Here is a 20602-nt window from a genome sequence, read left to right on the forward strand (position 1 = left end):
GAATCTTGTTATCACCAGATTCCTCCGTTAACACTTGAAATCAATTCCAAAAATAATTATATATATAAATTTGTTAAATTGTAATTTATTTTTTATGATAGTTATCAAGCCGCTCGAAGCGCACTTTTTTCCTAATTTATTGTTATAAACAAAGATAATATATTCGTAAAACAAACTTAAAATCAAGAGATAATTATTTCAGTTCAAAAAACAAAGAGTAATTATTTCTTTTCACCAAGAATAAGGACCCACGCTGCCTTAAAAAAAAAAAAGAATAAGGACCCACGCCGTTCACCGCCAAATCAAATCAAATTTTTAAATATAAAAACGGAGCGAATAAGCAGAGAACCAATAAACTCAATGGACTTCCAAAACGACGCCGTTGAAATACTCTCTTCTTCTTCCTCCGAGTCCGAACTCGGCGATTCCGGCGATGATTTCGCCGTCAGTTCACCTGAAGATCCACAAGACGATCTCGATTCTGATTCTGACGATGATAGCAACAATAACAACAGTCAAGAAGATGGACACGTGGCGGCTCGACCCACCGTCCGTACAGCACCTCGGCGAATCGACCGGAAATCACAAAATGTCGATGCTCTTGTCAGGTATCATATTTACATGGCTCAGTTTACTATTTCTGTGTGTGGGAGTGAGAGAGAGAGGGATAGGGAGGGAGAGAGGAGAGAGGAGAGAGAGAGAGAGACTCTTTGGTTTCGAAGATATAATTAGAGCTTAATTAGGGTGCTTGATGAGCTGGCAGCACGTATCGAAGTTTTAACTGAAATATCGAATAAGTAGATGATTTAGCTATTTAGGGGTTTTTTATGAGCTGAGGGCACATTTCGAAGATGTAATATAGATATGAGTAAATGATTTAGGGTTGTGAGTTGACTAGTTGAATTTGTAATTTGTGATTGTTAATTGGAGGTTGTTTTGTTTTCATATAGGTCATTCAAAATGTATTTGTGTAGTTTACATGTTTGTGATGATTTAGGGTTTATTAATAAGGGGAACTTTTTGAATATGTCACTGGAATTTATGTGGATTTTGGGTTGTTAGTTAACTAGTAGGCGTGGTTTTTTTACTGCATTGTGATTTATTTTGTATTAAGACGGGGTTTGGCATGAGTGGAATCATTTGAATTCAGTTGCTTGCGAGTTTAGATCTTCATTGTGTATGCAAATGGTCAATTGGGAAGGATTGGTTATATGGGTACATGGTTTTATTTGCAAATAGCCAATGACAAATGTCTGACCTGAGAACTTGAATTTGTGATATCAGAGGGAATCTTGTCGTGAAAAGGCAGTCGCTACTTCCCCGGGTCCTTTCTGTGACAGACAGAGCAGCAGCTGGAAGGCAGCCCTTTCAACCACCATCTTCTAATGGCTACTCTGAAAATAATGAAAAACTGGCTCAACGGCTCTGGGCTCGTAAACGGTTTGTCCCATGGGGTTCCTCGAGGCCAGTTTTAGTTTCCATTACAAATAGGGTAGATATTCCTGTTGCCGCTGAAAAGGTAGCTCCAGAAGAGGATACGAGCCTGCCACCAGGGATTGAACCTTTGGTACTGTGGCAGCCTGAAGAGTGTGAAGGCGGAGACAATGATTCAAAGATAACGGTGGATTCCTTGCTTGTTAAATTTCTTCGACCTCATCAAAGGTAAATCATGCGGTAGATAATTCAGGAAGATACCTAGACCAAAAAGAAAAAATGAATCAAACTTAGAAGTAGTTGTAATGCTGATATGGTTCACTTTATAGCTCCAAGCTCTAAATCAGTCTATGTAAAGCATGCTAACTATGGCTGTAAGATAATTATTCCATGGGTACATCATTTAGTATGGCGTATGTCATCTAGTATGTGTTTATTTTTTTATATGGTGATTATGAAAGTTGCAGAAATAACATTGATATAGAGTTCAAGTTTGAAAACTGTGGGAAGTTATGCATTGTTGATTACTAGAATGACTGGAAAGGGTTGATAGTTACTAGACCCTATTTTTATTTTTATTTTACATTCAGTATTAAGCAGTACTGGAATCTCCATCTTGTTCTTTTCAAGTAAATATTATTCCATATTGAAGTTTAGACCATTAAATTTGTTCTAGTCATTCACATGATAGTTCAATATTCATGTTTAATTGCATGCTAAGATGCTACAATTGATTATATTTTCAGAGAAGGGGTCCAGTTTATGTTCGAATGTGTTTCAGGCTTATACAGTGCAGCTAATATACATGGATGTATTCTGGCTGATGATATGGGGTAAGTACTTGGTATCTTTTCGAATTGCTGGCAAAAGCATCTGGCTTGATGTAATTACTTTCTGGTTAAAGTTGCTGGTCTTTTTCAACTATTGCTCTGCAGTTTAGGGAAGACATTGCAATCTATTACTCTGCTATATACTCTTCTTCGTCAAGGATTTGATAAGAAGCCAATGGTTAAAAAGGCAGTAATTGTTACTCCCACCAGTCTTGTTAGTAACTGGGAGGCTGAAATCATGAAGTGGGTTGGGGAAAGAGTCAGGCTTGTTGCTTTGTGTGAAAGCACCCGAGATGATGTAGTTTCTAGCATTAATAGTTTTACTAGCCCTCGCAGTAATCTACAGGTAAATTCAGTAGAAGTACAATATGATTAATCCTAAGAAGTAAATATCAGTTACTGATACAGCTTATGCCTTTATAGGTACTAATTGTTTCTTATGAGACATTTCGAATGCATTCATCAAAATTCGATGGAAGTGGATCCTGTGACCTTCTCATATGCGATGAGGCTCATAGGTTAAAAAATGGCCAGACTTTAACAAATCGAGTAAGAGTTGTTTCATATTGACATATTAGTTTAGTTATTCTGATGAAATTATTAATGACTATACTGTTTGTGATGTACGCAAAATTACTTTTTCAGGCTTTGGCTGCTGTGCCGTGCAAGCGTCGGATTCTATTGTCCGGAACGCCAATGCAAGTGAGATATATCGTCTGCAAAACTGGATATTTCTGTTATCAAGTTCAGTGTCTTTGTTTTGTAACACAATCTTATAAACTATACTACTTGTTTCAATGCCTCTAGAATGACCTGGAAGAGTTTTATGCTATGGTTAATTTTACCAATCCGGGAATATTGGGCGATGCTTCATACTTTCGACGGTATTACCAGGTGAGTCATATTTCTTTTATTAGTACTCGAATAGAAACTTATTACTTTGTTATTAGCTTAAACTTTATAGATCAATATTTTCATGTATTATAAGAGCGTTACATTTTAAAAAATACTTGACATTAGGTGCTGTAAATGCTGACTGTTTTGATCAAAATATTTGAAAACATAGGGGTTAACTGAGGGTTGGATATGGGGCTCCTTCAGTTCTGAAAATTCGCACTTCTATGTTACCTTTTAAACGTTGTATATTTAACCTGATTTTGTGTGCATTTGCATGTTAACCTATGTTGATGAAGACACCTATCATATGTGGAAGAGAACCCTCTGCTACTGAAGATGATAAGACGCTGGGTATTGAACGATCTGCAGAATTGAGTGCAAAAGTCAATCAGGTACATGCATAGATTAGTTGAGATGGGTTTATTTTAATAAGTTCTGAAAACTGAAATTAATTCTACATCTGTTATCAGTTTATATTGAGGAGAACTAATGCGCTTCTATCGAACCACCTACCACCAAAGGTAAAAAGATCATGATTCTCTTCTTGCATTGTGTAGTCTGGTATATAGTGGTAGCCGTAAATTTCTAAGCTGCCGACTGTTACGCTATGATGCTTTCTGACAATTATTGAAAATTTCTATTGCTCTGTGTAGTTTTACTAACCATATATTACTCCCCACTGCAAAAATGCTTAATATTTGACCAGACATCATAGTTATAAACATGTTTCAAGTCTCTAGACTATCTATAAGCTTATTTTTTGGCAAGATATTAGTTGTTTATGTTCTGGTACTTCTACAAATCATCAAACTTCTCCAGAAGGTAGTTTCTATTCCCTGGAAAAATACTAATGATGATATTTTACATTTTGGTTAGCATGAGTTGAAGAGTTTAGTTCTGCTACTATGTATACTCCTGCAAATATTCATTCATCTCTCACGAACAATTATCCTTAGTTACTCGTTTTGACTAAATATCAAATTTGAGTCATTTTGTAAGTTCATATGTATTCCAAGATAAATAAATCTGATGTTACTAGTACTTTTTGAAATTGTATTAGCTATGATGTACCGCAACATCGTGTTTCAATATTAAAATGTGTCAAGTATATTGGATTCATATTGTAGCTATGGGTTCACTAGGCTCTATGTCTTTCACTGTTGAAGGTGATTTAGATTTGACTTAAAATCCCTTCATATATGCAGATAGTCGAAGTGGTCTGCTGCAGGTTGACTCCTCTCCAAGTTGAATTGTACAACCATTTTATCCATTCCAAAAATGTAAGCCACGATTATTAACTAAAACATGCTCCTAAACCGTCTAGCTTACTGGTGATTTACTGTGCTTAATTAACATGGGTGTATGCTATCGTTCCCTTCTTACTGAAATAAAGGTTAAACAAGTGCTTAATGAAGAACCGAAACAAGCAAAAATCTTAGCATGCATAACAGCACTCAAGAAGCTTTGCAATCATCCCAAGGTACACTGTACAGCATTGCTTAGAATAAGCTACAAGTTCATCTGTCTTTTCATGTTAAATTAGCATGTACTGCCTAGAGAGTAAAGTTCTTTTGTTCATGGTCATTTTGAAGCTGATATATGACACTATTCGAAGTGGGAGCCCAGGGACATCAGGGTTTGAGGATTGCATGCGCTTTTTCCCCCCAGAATTGTTCTCTGGAAGGTAAGACTACTTGTCTGATGTGGTATATATAATATTGTTTTACTTGTTTGATGCGGTACTTGCTGTTTCTTACTCGATTTTGCATTTTAATCTGTTAGATCTGGAACATGGAGTGCGGGTGATGGGATCTGGGTTGAACTGTCAGGTAAAATGCATGTGTTAGCCCGATTACTAGCCCAGCTTCGTCAGGAAACGGATGACCGGATTGTCCTAGTATCAAACTATACACAAGTATGAATTTACCTTCTAATTGCATTAATATTATTGTTCTTGTAATTATGCTGTGAGCCATTTACCAATTTTGATATTCCATTACATTTATTAAAACATCATGCACTGCAGAATGCATTTTGAAAGATCAGATGGTATATATAGTATGTCTTGTTGAACTAGTTGTCAGAATATGATCCTGGTAAGCCCTCCTCCTAACACCTTGAGGTTTTAGGAGAATTGGTCACTCAACATGGTATCAGAGCTTAGTCTCGCGGGAGACTCGAGTTTGACTCCCAGTGACCCCCAATATTCTCAGAATTTATTAAGGACACGAAGGCAATGTTATGCCCCAAAATATGGGCGCCATATATCAAGTCGGTGCTTAAGTTCTACGTTCACCAGTCCTTACAGTGAATAAGCGACATAATACTGATCACTTGCCAAATGCATTGATATATATATATGTGTATATATTTTTGTATCTACTGACTAGTTGAAGTTATAACCAGACCCTGGACCTTATTGCTCAATTATGTCGGGAAAGAAGATACCCATTTCTAAGGCTTGATGGAAGTACATCGATCAGTAAAAGACAAAAGTTGGTTAACAGTTTTAATGATAAATCGAAGGTAATTATGTTTCTAAGATTTTCAAGTTATGCGGAACAACTGTACATACAAAGTAATTCCACAATTTGCAGGATGAGTTTGCATTTTTGTTGAGCAGCAAGGCTGGTGGCTGTGGGCTCAATTTGATAGGTGGAAACCGACTGGTTTTGTTTGATCCCGATTGGAATCCTGCCAATGACAAACAAGTAACTACGTCTTAACACTTAATGAACAATCATGCGTCTATTAAGACCAGCTGCATATGATAATGTATAAGTTTCTCCCTCTTTCTGTTTTTATAATCTCCTTTTACTTCAAGTGTAGGCTGCAGCAAGAGTATGGAGGGATGGTCAAAAAAAGAGGGTGTACATCTATAGATTTTTGAGCACAGGAACCATTGAAGAAAAGGTTATGATTAATTTTATATAGCAATTAGCAAATATCTTCCCTAGGAAACCCACTGAAACTTCATTATTCTAAGCTTGATGTCTCACTTTATGCCTCTGCAGGTTTACCAGCGTCAAATGTCAAAAGAAGGGCTTCAAAAAGTTATCCAAAAGGAACAAGCAGAGATCAAGAACCAAGTATTTGTGACATTATTTTAATCTTATCTTGTAATTTACATGCTTGCGGAAATGAGGCCAAGACCAAGTACTTTATTTTGCAGGGAAACTTCCTCTCAACTGAAGATCTACGAGACCTGTTCTCACTTCATGAGAATGTTAGGCAAGTTAATTGAACTACCCACTGATATTTGAGAAAAATAAGTCTCTATATCCTGTTATTTAAAATTAGTATTGTCTAAGGATATTAGATTGACGAAAGTTGCATAATAATTGGCTTTTATATTGCAAGGAAACAACTATTGCAAATGGTACAACATGAGAAATCTAAGAGAACCGCAAGTAAAGATGATAGAGTGAATAAGTATTACTCCATTATAAAAATCTTGCTTAGTCATAACTGTTTCAAGTGAAATTCGTATGCAGTTCTGAAATTCATGAGAAGATGAACTGTGTCCGTTGCCGAAGTTGTGGAGGTATAGCGGATGATGGACCTGAAACTTATGGAGAAGAGGATGGAGGTAGTTCAGTAAATGAAAATTGTCAATCTGATCAGGAGGATATAGGGGGCTTTGCAGGGATTACTGGGTGCTTGCACAAGTTAAAAAGCTCAGAGAGACAGGTTAGTAAAGTAGATATGTGGAAGTGGAAACTAATTTTTGCCAAGGAATTCTTTTGATTTGCTACCATGAATGAGTCATTTATATATTTGGTTTACAGATAGGAACCCCTCTTGAAGAGGATTTAGGTAGTTGGGGTCATCACTTTAATCCGACATCTGTTCCGGATGCAATTTTACAAGCTTCAGCTGGAAATGAGGTCTGCTAACCGCTTTAAACCTTTTCAGATATTAATATAGAGGAAGCATAATACTCTTCACATATTTATACCAAGGTTTAATAAATGCTAGCTATGTGTTTTACTTGGTACATTTTTTAAAGATAGAATATTCTTTTTGTCTTTTCTACATTTTTTTCCACCTGTATATTTCTTTCTGCTGCTTGGAGCTATGACCTATATGGAGCTCATGATTTCATACCGCTGCAGGTCACTTTCGTTTTTACGAATCAAGTTAGTGGAAAGCTTGTGCCTGTTGAACCAGTAGTCCCAAGGACAGGCAGAGTGGATGAAAATAAAAACCAATGCCAGTCCAAAGAAAATCTGTTTCCAAAATCTCTATCAATATCACGTCAACCACACGCACGCCCGTGGAGATCTTCCAATGGTGGTACAACAAAGAACAAGTTATCCACTTCCTTAAAACCTTCACAAGGAAAGTACATCAAACCAGTCCCACATTTAGAAGGTACAAAGCATGTAAATTTGAAACCTAAACTCTCTTTGAGGACGCAATTACCTCAAAAAAGGCATTCCCCAGATTATATAGATGATGATGATGATTTTCAGTAAAACTTTTTAGTTGGTACACAGCATTATCTTACCATTTTCTTCTCTGTAACAAGCCTGATCAATTTTGATCATATACGTGATTCCATTAGTTGAGTTTAGCGCATTGTTTTTAAACTCAGTCGAATTATGCAAGTAATTAATAAGTTTATAAGCAGTTGTTGATTGGTCTGGAAAGCAATACAGCTTCAGTCTTACATGTATCTCATACTATCCATTTCGGAACAGCGGAGCATCTTTTTACTTAGTTGCAGTAATGGTTGCCAAATGCCAATGCTCATAGTTAATGCCCGGACTTAATTTTTTTTGAATACCTAAATGGTTGTGAGGCCTGGTTGTATGCATATTGCATAGTCTCAATAATACCAGCAGAAACTACAAGGAACCTAGAACCACCATCAGCATTTATCATACCTACTCATATCTGCATAAGAGCAAAGCTAGCTCAAGCAACCATTGACAAAGCCTGCTTCTCAAGATGAATTGAACTCTGCAGTTTCCTTTCAAGATAAAGGACCTAATGAGCTGAGATGAAGGGGCTCGAATCCGTGTTGACTTGGTCATAGCCGGGCATAATCTTCGGGTGAGAGTGCCAATGATCTAACAGTATTAGCTGAAGGCCATGGACTTCCTTCATTTACAAATTAATTCTTGCTAAAATAACCTACAATGGGATACAAGTTTAATAAAAGAAATAATTTGAACAGAGAGTAGTGGAGAACAAACAAGAAGATACATGTGAATGCATCTCAAAATGTACTAACTGATATAATAATATGCAACCCAATTGCACTTAAAATCTGTACGAAGATGGTGTTTTATGTGCTTGTTTTCTTTGGCAGTTCGAGGGACCAACTTCATCTTCCTGCTGGGATAAACTTTATAGAAAAGTAAACAAGTTGCACGGTCATGATGCTTTGAAAGCCTTCGGAGAAGATAACAAAATTGTTGGATCTGGTCCTGCGATGTTTGGATTTTCTCATCATAAAATAAAGGAACTTATACGGGTATCACAGGATCTTGTTATATATAATATCTTAGTCATATAATAAATTTAGATATGTTGAACTATCTACAAAATACTGCCAATTCTCAAATTAAGTGATGAGGCTGAAGACTAATCAGGCCTGTATGGTCTCTTTTGCAATGTCAATGTACAGTGTCTTTCAGTCCTCTAATACCTCGCGGGGCTTAAATGACGGGTGAAGTTGTTCATTTTACATGAATTCATAATTATATTATCGTTATCATTTTTTAGTTTCAATTTATAAAGCCGGCCGTGTTCATTTATGATGGAAATTCTGTTCAATTGTCTTAATTAATTGATGATTGTTTTAAAGCAATTTTAAATGTTTGCCAGATATTTTGTGCCTCGCATAGTTAAATTGATTGTACATTGTATCAACAGCTTTCTTCAACTTGCGGAAGTCCCTTGGATTCCTCTAAGTTGACTTCCAGAAGGTGTCGAGACCCTGCAATTTGTTACAGACGTATTCATATTACATGGAAAGACCTTGACAAATGCAATGTCTGCTATACTGATGAGGTATAACCTGTACATATACCGAGAACTGAGACTGTAAGAAAGTATATTTATAGAAAATTTATGCTCATACATGATACATTGCCTTCTTACGGAGACATACACTGGATTATGCTATGTTCATAGTTGTGAAAAGTGCAATTAAGCCCAAAGCCCGATCAGGCCCTGAGTTCTCCTGTTTTATATGTAAAAGACCAGACAGTGTATAAATATGTTAAACAATTCTGTATTATTATATTTCATTCTTTGTGCATTTAACAACTATGCCTACTTTTCTATTTTAGTTTGATCTTTTCTTCCTTTTTTTTTTTTAAACTTTTGCTTGCTTTATTTTATTTAATAAATATCTCTCCTTACAGGAGTATGACATTAGTCCTTTTCTGCAGTGCGATAATTGCAGGATGATGGTAAGTGATCTGCATTTACTGCGTGACTCTTTTTGTGAACCCAGAGATATCGTTTACAATTATGCTATGTTACCCGGACTCGGCTGAAAGTGTCCAAACCGGATACGTGTCCGAGTGTCGGACTCGGCAATATTTTGAAAATTTTACATGTTTTTGGCCTAAAATAAGTGTCGGAGTGTCCATACCCATGTCCGAGTGTCGAGTGTCCGACACGGGTACTCGAGGCAAAATGAAGAGTCCGGGTAACGTAGCAATTATGTCTTCCTTTCTGCTTTATTCCAGAGTTAATTGTCTTAATATAATCAGCTTTGATTAGTATCTGTATAATGTTTTGTCGTTATTCCAATTGGTTTCATTAGTACTATTACATGATTAGGTTCATACTAGTTGCTATGGGGAGCTGGAACCTGCTGATGGGACACTTTGGTATTGCAACCTTTGTCGTGTCGGGGCTCCTGAGTCTCCTCCACCCTGCTGCCTTTGTCCACTTGCAGGTATTAACATTCGAAAGGTTTGAAAATTTTTGTTACAATATGTTGCAGTTTAGGTAAGAGCATGTCTGTCTGAATTTATTAATCGACTTATTTTAAAGGAGGAGCTATGAAGCCTACAACAGATGGGCGCTGGGCTCATCTTGCATGTGCCATTAGCATACCAGGTTTTCTCTTTAGTGTTTTAGGTTTGTATACAGTACAGCAATCGTTTTTGCACTTCTGTTGACAATTCAGCATTCTGCAGAAACATGCTTACTAGATGTCAGGAAAATGGAACCCATTGATGGTTTGAACAGAATCAACAAGGTAGATATCTATGTATTAATTCATATAGTTCTAAAACTATAGTTGATTATTATTAATTAGACCTTCCGTTCTCCTCTTTGCACATCCATGTCTATATTTTCTCTAAATTTTCATAAGCATTTTTAGGAACCGCTCCTTTAAAAATCGAGGTCCCTTAAACAAGATACATGACGAGGATTAGTTTAAAACATGATGAGGATTAGTTTAAAAATGCTCTGTGTCATGTATTTTATTGTTCACATATCTAAGCATTAATCTTGAGAATCCATCCCGCGTTCATGTAGATTTGCTGGAAGCTATTATGTAGCATTTGTGGGGTTTCTCATGGAGCTTGTATTCAGGCAAGTTATAAGTACTACAATACTACACCTAATACTACACCTAATGTTGCTTATGATATATAATTCCATTTTGCTATTGTGAATTCCCATGATGCATACTAATTTGCTATTCTTAATTACAGTGTTCGAACAGCAGCTGTTATGTAGCATATCATCCCCTTTGTGCACGGGCTGCTGGATATTTCCTTGAGGTGATTGTCTTCGTTTTGATATCTTGATAAACTTGGAATCAAAGTGCTTGGATGCAACAGATCGTGAATCATATTCACTGTGATTTGTTTCGTCCACGGATGAATGTTATGTTTCCTTGTATCATTGTAGTTTTGTTTGTTCCGAATCAACCGATGAAATCTTATTTTTGTATATTACTGTTTTATATCAACTTAGTTCTATGAAGAAGACGGATTACGTCTCTGTTCTGAGAAGGAGGATGGGAAAGACCAGTGCATTCGCTTGCGATCCTATTGCAAGAGGCATAGGCGACCATCTGATAAGTGTATTGTGGTTCAAGAGAGCATGGAAACCTGTCAACGACCGGACTATATTCCTTCACCCAATCCATCTGGCTGTGCTAGAACTGGTTTGTGTTTCAGCTGGAACTTTTTATGAACGTCAGCGGTTATTACTAGATTTTTTTTTAAAAAAATTAATGGTTTATTCTACATGTTACAAAGAGTTACTCCCTCTGTTTCAAATTACATGTTTGATTTTGACTTTGTTTTTGGTCAGATTCACCCAACTTTGACTGAATTTCACAAATTACTTTTATATAATTATGAGAATATGAAAAATACATTCAAAAGTGAATTACATATATATTTCTTTTAAAATTTTCAATTACATAATATATATAAATTTTAGTCAAAATATAGTTAATTTGACCTGGAAAAAAGTCAAAACAGGACATGTTATGTGAAACGGAGGTAGTAAATTGTTTTATCATAATTATGTTCTTTAATAGTTGTTATATTCCACACTTTTACTTTCAATTGGGACTTAGGTTACGGCCATGTATTTCATCCTGTATGCTTAATGTAGTAATTAATGATTGTGATTTTCGTTATTATAATATGGCCAACATTCAAGAGAGGGACTCCTTATATGGAGTTACATAGTGCGCCACTATAAATCATCAATTTTATTATAAATTCTGTTATAGAATACATATAAAACGTGATTCTAATATAGAATACTATAAAATAAATCTATTTTAAGTAATTTAACACTTAAAATTTGATTAAAAAAAGTATATTTTCGAAACTGATTCTACAACAGAATAATTCTGTATGATTATTATTCTGTTATAGAATCATATTGAGATATTGCATAATTTTAGATGATCTTTGGAATAAAAAAAATTGTATAACTTCGTTTTCGGTTTAATAATCAAAATTTGCAATTATATTTCATAAAAGATATAATAGAATATATATTATGTGTATATTTATAATGGTGTGTTATGTAACTCCATATAAGAGGGTATGCTATGGAGTGCTACCCATTATAATATAGCTCTTTGACTTATGTAGAGCCTTATAACTATCTGGGCCGAATAGGCAGAAAACAACCTCAATCCCATGAGCCTGCATCTTTGAAGCACTTATATTTGGAGAACGTGCCATACTTAGTTGGCGGTATCCGCCAGCATGAATTTTTAAGTAAAGTGGTTTCTTCTCAGTGTAATATTTCCAGTAATATTTCTTCCATGGTTGAGAAATATAGCCACATGAAGGAAACTTTCAGAAGGAGATTGACATTTGGTAAGCAGTTATATCTCTTAGCATCTGAAATATATATACCTGCTTGGGAGAGGTTTTTTTGAAAATTTAAGGGCTTAATTTTTTTTTTAAATGTATATTTTTATAATATTTTTAAATATAAATGTTAAGGAGGTGTTTTATATTCGTTATTTAGCAAAAAAATAAGGGCTTATTTCAGAAAAAAGTAGAGTTACATGTGCTTTTCTCCAGAAATAATCCCTTATTTATGAAAAATAAGTTTATCCAAACGTATATATTATCTACCTTCAGTGTAAGAAATATCTTTGCTTGTTAAAAAAACTTGAATAAGGGTAAATATTGTTTATATTTTACCAATTTTCATATCTGTTTTTTTTTTTTTTTTGTTGGATGCCTTTCTAGTTCTTATTCATGATTTTATTTTTAGTTGTTCTTAGTTATAGTTGTTCTTAGTTATAAGTGATGGGTAGTATAGTTTATATTCTTCATATGGTATCCTGACTAATTTATTAGTGTAGTATAGTTCTTATTTATATATCATTTACCTAGTTCTTTCTGATTATGGAGTCTCGTCAGATCTGTTTACGTTCTATGAATCACTTCTTCTGGGAGAATGCTTAACCGTGACATTATAATTTTTATTTTTATTTTGCCAAGTGATATCATGAATAGTTGCGTTATGCTTAGCAATGGGTTTACAAAGTACTCTTTGATGTACGACAGATTTGACAAACAAGTATACAGTTATATAGGATCAATTTTCTTTTTCTGGACAGGAAAATCTGGAATACATGGATATGGAATATTTGCTAAGCAGCCGCACCGAGCTGGAGACATGGTACCATCAATTGCGAGGACCTAACTGCATTTCATTAAAACTATTAGATTAAGATTATATAAATTATTTTGTTGCAGGTAATCGAGTATACTGGTGAAGTTGTTAGAGTTAATATAGCTGACAGAAGAGAGCACTTAACATATGATTCGCTTGTGGTGAGTTCCATTATAACTGATTTAACCAATTACACATGCTTGCTCTTATGCCTGCATAAAGTCATCTTCATCTACATTATACGTAAATTTGTTGACATTCCTACTCGTAAAATGGCATTCCATCATCTACTCGTAAAAAATGGCATTCTATCATCTACTGGTACAAATATTACATTCCTCAGCTCATGTCTCTGATAAACCAGCAGCTTACACTGATCTGGTTTTTTGCTTTACTCAAGGCCAAACTGCCTTTTGTCATGGTTCATAGTCTACATAGGATTTTTATTGGTGTGAAAATTTGCACAAGTGAATGAATGTCGGAGTTGTCAAAGTATATGCAACAAGCCATGTGTTTGTCCATGCAAATGTTAAACACTGGCTTCTTCTTATAAATGGAACATAGAGGTTACTTTTATATCTGAAGCTTCTTAACTGAACTTTCTACTTTCAGGGTGCTGGCACTTGCATGTTCAAGATTGATGATGATCGTGTTATTGATGCCACAAAGGCAGGAAATATAGCACGTTTGATCAATCACTCATGTGAAGTATGTTTTAATTTCCACTGCTTTGTGTGTGAAAATTCTCTAGAAAGTGGGGGATTAAAAGATATCTAATTGAGTTTTTTTGACTAAAGTAGTTAATCAAAAAATTGAGTTCAATATAAGTAACTGCATAGAAAATCTTAAACGTCCTCTGGACACATGTGATTCTCCTTAGGTCTAGGTTCGCAAACTGATAACTTTTCTCCAATTCTTGCAGCCAAACTGTTACTCCAGAATCATTACCGTTAATGGTGATCAGCACGTAATCATATATGCCAAAAGAGATTTAAATCAATGGGAGGAGCTCACAATTAATTACAGGTTTTTCACTACGCTCTTCTTTGTATCTTTCGTCTGTGCCTAACAATTTATCTAATTATTTTGTAGATTATCGTCAGTTGATGAACAACTTGCTTGTTCTTGTGGTGTCTCAAGATGCCGAGGCATTGTTAATGATATTAAGGCAGTGGAACAAGTTGCTAAACCATGTATACCACAGTAATTTGACAGCAGAGAATGAGAACAAGTGTAAATAGACTTCGTGATTACAGCAGATTGATCTCAGAAGAAGTCCACACCTGTCGTTTCTAGCTAACTTCATGTACATCAGATTGTCAGTTGAGTAGCAAGCAGTTGCTATAAAACAAGCTTCTGTAAGAGCAAGTCTGGAGCATAGCTATGCTTGAGTAGTATGTACTTGGGTTTCGTAGATAACATATTCAATCAAATTTGTAGAACACCGCTCCAGTGCGTAGCTATACTGAAATGCATTAATGGACAGTTGATTCCCACGTATCTCGCAGAAATTGCAGCGGAACACATAACCGGAAAGGCAAGAGCAAATCTGGAGAGTGATTCTGGAAATTTTGTTATGGGAATAGTTTTAACCAATTTTTAGGCGGGAAATTCTGTTTTTCTGTTATGAAATCAGTGTATAGATATAGACAGAATTGTTGTGAAAGGTTATGAAATGAATAAACTTAATTTCATCTCTCATCTCTCAAATCTCTCTCTCTCATCTCTAAATCTCTTTCTCTCTTGTCACTAGTATATTCGAAACATATCATATCTCTGTATTTCGAGTAAAGCATAAGGGTGACACTACACCCTTAACATTGGTATCTTGGTATCAGAGCACTTCTTTCCTGCAGATATTTACTCTTCAAGCCATTATTAAACACATGATAGTTATATTCTTGTAGTTTCATTTGGGGTTCCAAACCTTCTGTTAAGCCATTTGTAAGGGCTTCTAAACCTGAAACCATTTCCCAAGCTATTGAATATGCAAGGTTACAAGAGGAGGCAATCACTGTGATTCAGAAAACTACAAAGTCTAGTTCGAATAATGCACCAAAATCTCTGCAACCAAATCCCATGTTAGCTAATACTAGACCTCCCTTGTTGCCGATACCTCAAGGTACTCAAGGTAGGCTTGATCAACTTGCTTTAACAAAAACGGGAGCAGTACCTTATTGGCAGTCACTTTATTATTAAGACTAGCCAAAAGAGTCCCAAATGACTACGACAAAAGAAAATCTCTACTTTTTTCCGGCAGTTTTGGTTGTCAAAATTGTTAGGCTTTAATTATGAAATTCTATATAAACAAGGAAAGGAGAATGTGGTTGCAGATGCTTTACCAAGGATTGACCATGCTGAGGTATTATACTTGACTACTATTTCTATAGTGTCATCTGACATTGTAGCCTTGATTGCTGAAAGTTATGCTCTTGATGTTCACTTAACATCTCTGCTGACCAACTTACAACAAAATCAAGGTCATTGGGATTTGGGAGGATTACTGTTTAAAGGGGCAAATTGATTAAAAAGAACAAGATTCTCATTGGTCCTGATTTTCAACTAAGGAAGAAAATACTCAAGTGGCATTACAGTGGGTCTGGGGGTGGTTACTCTGGAAGAGAAGCTACTATAAAAAAGATCAAATCTATATTAATTGAAAGGGCTAATCTAAAGATGTCAAGTTGTTTAAAAAGATTGTCAAATCTATCAAGCTGCTAAGTATAACACTGCTGAATTCCCAGGATAACTACAACCTTTACCTATACCGAAGGAAGTCTGGGTAGATATATCAATGGATTTCATCACAGGAGTACCTAAGTCTAATGGTAGAGAAGTCATTTTGGTTGTTGTAGATAGGGTTGTCAAACGGATAATTCGGATACGGATATGCCTATATCCGTATCCTTATCTGCAACTGTCGGATTCGGATACGGATAATATCCGCTTTTTTCCGGATACGGTTGCGGATATTTCGGACGGATGTCGGATATTTACCCATGCTTTCTATACATGTTTCCATCATATTGTAGGTGGTAGTGCAAGAAAAAATAGATTTGGAGCTTAAATAGTAAAATTTAGAGCTTATTTATCAATTCCCAAATATTTTTGTTTCTGTTCTCGTTAATCGGTTTGAAAACCCGTGATCCAAACAGTTACTTTGTGTGTCTATATATACTAAACTCACAATCATCGAGCCATTATCAAGGCATAATAATCTTTTAATACATAACAACAGAGAGTGAAGGTTCAGATTCTAACAAGAGAGCTCGTGAAGCCCTCGATTCCGACTCCTCCCAGTGTGGACAACTACAAAAATCTTTCACTAATGAGCTTGCTCCAGTTATCAATGTTCCTATCATCCTTTACTATCAAGCCGATCAAAACTTCACAGCCACTTAAATGTGTGACATTATAAAAACTTCAGTGGAAAAAGCCTTACCAAACTTCTATCCTTTTGCAGGAAGGTACGAAAACAGTCGTTTTATGGACTGCAATGACCAAGGAGTTGAGTTTATTACAGCACAAACATATGGTCCGCTTTCAAACATTATTGACTTAGGCTAGAAGTTTGAAATTAAGCTTTTGATCATTACTACCTTGTGCTGTTCGAGCTGATGACATCACAGACCCTTTACTATATATTCAATTCACTATATTTGATTGTACTGGCTTGTCCTTACAATACCTAAACAAGCTAAATAATAAAATTGAGAAAGGAAAGAAATACCAGTTGCTGAATAACTTATTTATAAGCTTATAAGATTTAAAAATACTTAAGACCTCTCCTCAGGTTCACATACTAAAAATTAGTATGTCATGACCAGTTGACTACAATTTGAGCCATTCTACTAATACCTTAACAGGACATGATTAGAACTATAAATTTAACTTACCCTATATATAAGAGCAGATATATCAACACATTAATATGTCCGATATGATTTTAACGTAACAACGAAGATATGAGCCTTAAAAAAACAATTGATTGCTACCGCTGAGATTAAACACATGATAGGTTACTTCGATTTGTAATTTCGCTTGGATAGTAAGTCACTCCATTTATAATTTGTAGTTCAACGACAATAGTAGAGCAGTGTAATTTTATTAGTTACTTTTTTAAAACGAAAACTAATTATAGAACAAATAAAACATAATCTTAATATAGTACATACTACATTAAATTAATTTATACTAGTAGACGAAAGATGATAGTCTAAACATTGTAACCAGGGAATTATACGAGACACTGATTTAACATTAGCAAATAAGGTACCAAGTTTAACAATAAGGCTTCCAAAATATTAAAATAGCAGAAACATAATAGAATACAACACAAATTATGAGCTAAATGTGTCGGAGCATAAATTTCCCGGAGGGAATGAGAGGGGCCATGGGATGGTCGATCAGCTTACCATAAGTGGTGAGCAGAATAGCAATGTGATCCAAATAAATGTACCTATCCAAAGGGTGCTCTTTGAATGTAAGATAAACGTCATGGTTGTGGAAAAAACACTTAAGCTTATTTGCAAAATCCTGTGCATCATAGAAACGTCCAGTGATGAAGCCAAGATCTTTGAGATATCGGCGGATGTCATCAGGACCCTCACTGAATAGAGTAGAACCAAGAGAATTTAATAACGGAACGTACTGATGAACTTCCACATTCTTTGAGTATTGGGAGTGTTTCACCATCTCACGAGAGATGTGGCCTTTGTCCTTTTTGAAGCACTTGTCTTCATACCAAAAGGTGGATAAAGATCTTTGATTTATATTATGGAAGTTCATTTGACGTAATGCGATCTAATTTACAAAATAATCATTGTTAACTTAATAAATTTAATGGATGCTAATATTACAATTAGAACAGATAAGCAACTAGTATAAACTTAATCATGATAAATTGATTAATAGATCAAACAAATTCAATAAAAGTAATGAAATTAAGTTATCGTAATTAATACTTTGAATCCAAGCTGTAAGTCTTTGTTTAAAAGATAAAGTCACAACGGATATGATGCCAAGCATATACATAAAATTTTATAGTTGAAAGCTTAAGAGTTTTACTAGGGTTAAGAGTTTAGAATGCAAGACTATATTTGTTTTCCAACAAAGTTCCACAAGGATAGAAAATCTAATAATACAAACAAAATGAATTATTGTTAAACAGAATCTAATTTATATATATATAGAAAGAATAAAATGTACCTGATTAGCTTCGTTTTCTAATCTTGCAAGGTGGGTGGATGAAGGTAGCGTGTTGTTAAGATGAGTAACATACGAAACATTGTTGAGCACTTCAATCTTGGACGGCCTGAGGCTATTAATACGGAGGTTAGGAATTGTAGTATGACTAGGCTGCAAGCTTTGAACAGCACAAGTAGCCAGCCTGAGATCAAGAACAGGCTCTGCACATAAAAATTACAAATTAAACCCCAATGCTAAATGATTGATGATTACTGAATGGAAGAACAAATAGGACCTAGAGAGTTTGTTCACGATGAGCGACTTATGTATTTGCTAAAATTACTTTGTAATCTAATTTTGTTTATCTAAAATTATTGCACTCTTATTACATATTCTGTCTGTATATATTAAAAGACAAAATGTCAGCAATACTTGCATCTTACATCTACACAAAGAGGACCAGACGCTGGTCAGGGGATGAAACCCACTAGCAGAAACTAAGATGCTAATCTAGAAACCCATGAATGCTGAGACATTACCAAAAACAATTAAGAAATGAACCCCATCAGCTGGAGTATTTCATCCACTGTCATGAGCCCTTCTGAGATACCATCAACCATTTTGCGGAAACAGGACAAGCAAAGCTGAAAGTAGGTATAATTTTAACCTAAACAGCTTCCCTTTTTTAAAGCAAACATATAAAAAAGACATAGACAAAAAAACTTACTCTCAGGTACTTGGGCGTCAAGATGATCGAGATAAGAGACGAAGGGAAGGGAAGTGATCATATCTGGAGGTGTAAGTGGAGTGGTGAGGAGGGGTGGAATTTTGTGCAATGCACTGTGACGGGGAGGGTGTAAACTGGCTTGGGTGGAAAAATGTTTCTTTAGGGCTGAGGACCTCTTCATTAGGTGTATGTTCATGGTGTCTGGTGTGTATGTCTGTAGAGTGGTGCGGTGTAACAGAAGAAGATGGAGAGGTAGAGTGGTGCGGGGTAACAGAAGAAGATGAAGAGGTGTGTGTCCTATATAATCAATATGTACGTACTTTACTTTTTATATTTTATATTGTCATGTGCCACCCACACAAGAGAGAGAGAACATAGGGAGAGTCGCATAGGGAGAGTGCACAAAGAGGAATGCAGAGATAGCTGCATTTGCATACTATTTGACAAGAGTGTGGCAGCTGTCAGTGTACGATGAAGTTGACGCACTCTTCCTCACCAATTCTTTGTTTATAAACTCCTGCTAATTATATTGGTAAAGTATTAGTACTACTTTACTCTATTTTCTTGTCTTCTAGTGGTACTATTTACTGGATAGTGGATACTCCCTAGTTGTATGTATCGGGGCATGGCTAATTTTTAAAGTACAAGTTTAGAAATAAATTACAAAAATACATTTTATATTTATTTTAAAATATGTATGATATTGAAAATAAATTATATACAAATTATTTACTTTTGTAACAAGGCTCCTATTTTTTTCTTGACTTTTATTCTGGTTAAATACCATAAAAATTCAGAACCCTAACACATGTGAGTTGTGACAATGTAAGTTGTGCCCTTGTATTCCACTAGGAACTGGAATGCTAAAAATACTAATACAAGTATCAAACTCATGGAATGAAAAAAAACCTATTAGTATATTTTATTATATAAATAATTTCAATCAACATGGCCACGGGCTTTTGAATATGTGATTAAGTGGGTGTTTGCGTAGGGGCTTTAAACCCCACTTCTCGAGTTTTATATTACAAGCATTTATTCGTACTGTTTGTGTAAAAAGTTGAAAAACACGTATAAAAAAAGTTAAAATTTCTAACTATTGTTTCATGACTTCTACTTTTTTGCCAAACATTTTAATCATTTATAATTCTTAACTAATTTCTAACTTCTACTTCACTTTTTTTTATTTTAAGCAAGAAATACTTATTTTAAGTTCAACCAAATGATCCCTAAATGATATATTATTCATTTTTGAAACTTTACTTCGGACGTTGGCTCCGTTGCATTTCTAACCACCCTCAACAAAAAGTTTCCAAAACTAATCATCTGTTTTTCATCTTTTTCAAAACTAATCACTCTAATTCATTCACCCTCGAATGGACACATTGGA

General features: G+C 35.2%; 3 protein-coding genes across 3 annotated transcripts; 2 read left to right on the plus strand and 1 right to left on the minus strand.

The window, feature by feature from the left end:
• Positions 1-324: 324 nt before the first annotated feature.
• On the plus strand, positions 325-7803 carry LOC108201001 (protein CHROMATIN REMODELING 25-like). Its single transcript, XM_017369290.2, has 21 exons — positions 325-608; positions 1285-1662; positions 2181-2267; positions 2370-2610; positions 2688-2813; positions 2910-2966; positions 3072-3158; positions 3458-3553; positions 3632-3682; positions 4367-4441; positions 4555-4641; positions 4754-4845; positions 4944-5076; positions 5568-5687; positions 5759-5872; positions 5991-6074; positions 6176-6250; positions 6334-6392; positions 6656-6851; positions 6950-7048; positions 7277-7803. Exons 1-21 carry the CDS (start codon positions 361-363, stop codon positions 7637-7639), a joined length of 2868 nt encoding a protein of 955 aa, XP_017224779.1. The 5' UTR covers positions 325-360; the 3' UTR covers positions 7640-7803.
• A 706-nt stretch (positions 7804-8509) lies between these two features.
• On the plus strand, positions 8510-15005 carry LOC108201002 (histone-lysine N-methyltransferase ATX2-like). Its single transcript, XM_017369291.2, has 15 exons — positions 8510-8643; positions 9045-9182; positions 9539-9586; positions 9963-10080; positions 10179-10244; positions 10325-10386; positions 10671-10727; positions 10850-10918; positions 11115-11307; positions 12257-12487; positions 13243-13304; positions 13382-13459; positions 13911-14006; positions 14221-14324; positions 14391-15005. The coding sequence occupies exons 1-15, from the start codon at positions 8602-8604 to the stop codon at positions 14503-14505; spliced, it is 1479 nt and encodes a 492-aa protein (XP_017224780.2). The 5' UTR covers positions 8510-8601; the 3' UTR covers positions 14506-15005.
• Positions 15006-17551: 2546 nt separating this feature from the next.
• LOC108202267 (uncharacterized) lies at positions 17552-19764 on the minus strand. The gene is made up of 3 exons (XM_017370659.2): positions 19213-19764; positions 18507-18706; positions 17552-18101 (listed from the first exon to the last, which is right to left on the minus strand). Exons 1-3 carry the CDS (start codon positions 19406-19408, stop codon positions 17646-17648), a joined length of 852 nt encoding a protein of 283 aa, XP_017226148.1. The 5' UTR covers positions 19409-19764; the 3' UTR covers positions 17552-17645.
• Between the last annotated feature and the right edge of the window lie 838 nt (positions 19765-20602).

This window comes from Daucus carota, chromosome 9 (genome assembly GCF_001625215.2).
Source record: "Daucus carota subsp. sativus chromosome 9, DH1 v3.0, whole genome shotgun sequence".
NCBI lineage: Eukaryota > Viridiplantae > Streptophyta > Magnoliopsida > Apiales > Apiaceae > Daucus > Daucus carota.

What these genes read in the sequence shown, in the direction of transcription:
- LOC108202267 (XM_017370659.2), bottom strand. Translation starts at nt 19,408, where the DNA reads ATGAACATACACCTAATGAAGAGGTCCTCAGCCCTAAAGAAACATTTT. An exon ending in TGACGCCCAAGTACCTGAGA is followed by an intron (nt 18,707 to 19,212) that starts GTAAGTTTTTTT and finishes TTTTATGTGCAG; the next exon opens with AGCCTGTTCTTGATCTCAGG. An exon ending in TAGAAAACGAAGCTAATCAG is followed by an intron (nt 18,102 to 18,506) that starts GTACATTTTATT and finishes TTTGTAAATTAG; the next exon opens with ATCGCATTACGTCAAATGAA.
- LOC108201002 (XM_017369291.2), top strand. Translation starts at nt 8,602, where the DNA reads ATGTTTGGATTTTCTCATCATAAAATAAAGGAACTTATACGG. An exon ending in GCGATAATTGCAGGATGATG is followed by an intron (nt 9,587 to 9,962) that starts GTAAGTGATCTG and finishes TTACATGATTAG; the next exon opens with GTTCATACTAGTTGCTATGG. An exon ending in CAGAAGGAGATTGACATTTG is followed by an intron (nt 12,488 to 13,242) that starts GTAAGCAGTTAT and finishes TTTTCTGGACAG; the next exon opens with GAAAATCTGGAATACATGGA.
- LOC108201001 (XM_017369290.2), top strand. Translation starts at nt 361, where the DNA reads ATGGACTTCCAAAACGACGCCGTTGAAATACTCTCTTCTTCTTCCTCC. An exon ending in TTTCTTCGACCTCATCAAAG is followed by an intron (nt 1,663 to 2,180) that starts GTAAATCATGCG and finishes TTATATTTTCAG; the next exon opens with AGAAGGGGTCCAGTTTATGT. An exon ending in AAGCAGAGATCAAGAACCAA is followed by an intron (nt 6,251 to 6,333) that starts GTATTTGTGACA and finishes TTTATTTTGCAG; the next exon opens with GGAAACTTCCTCTCAACTGA.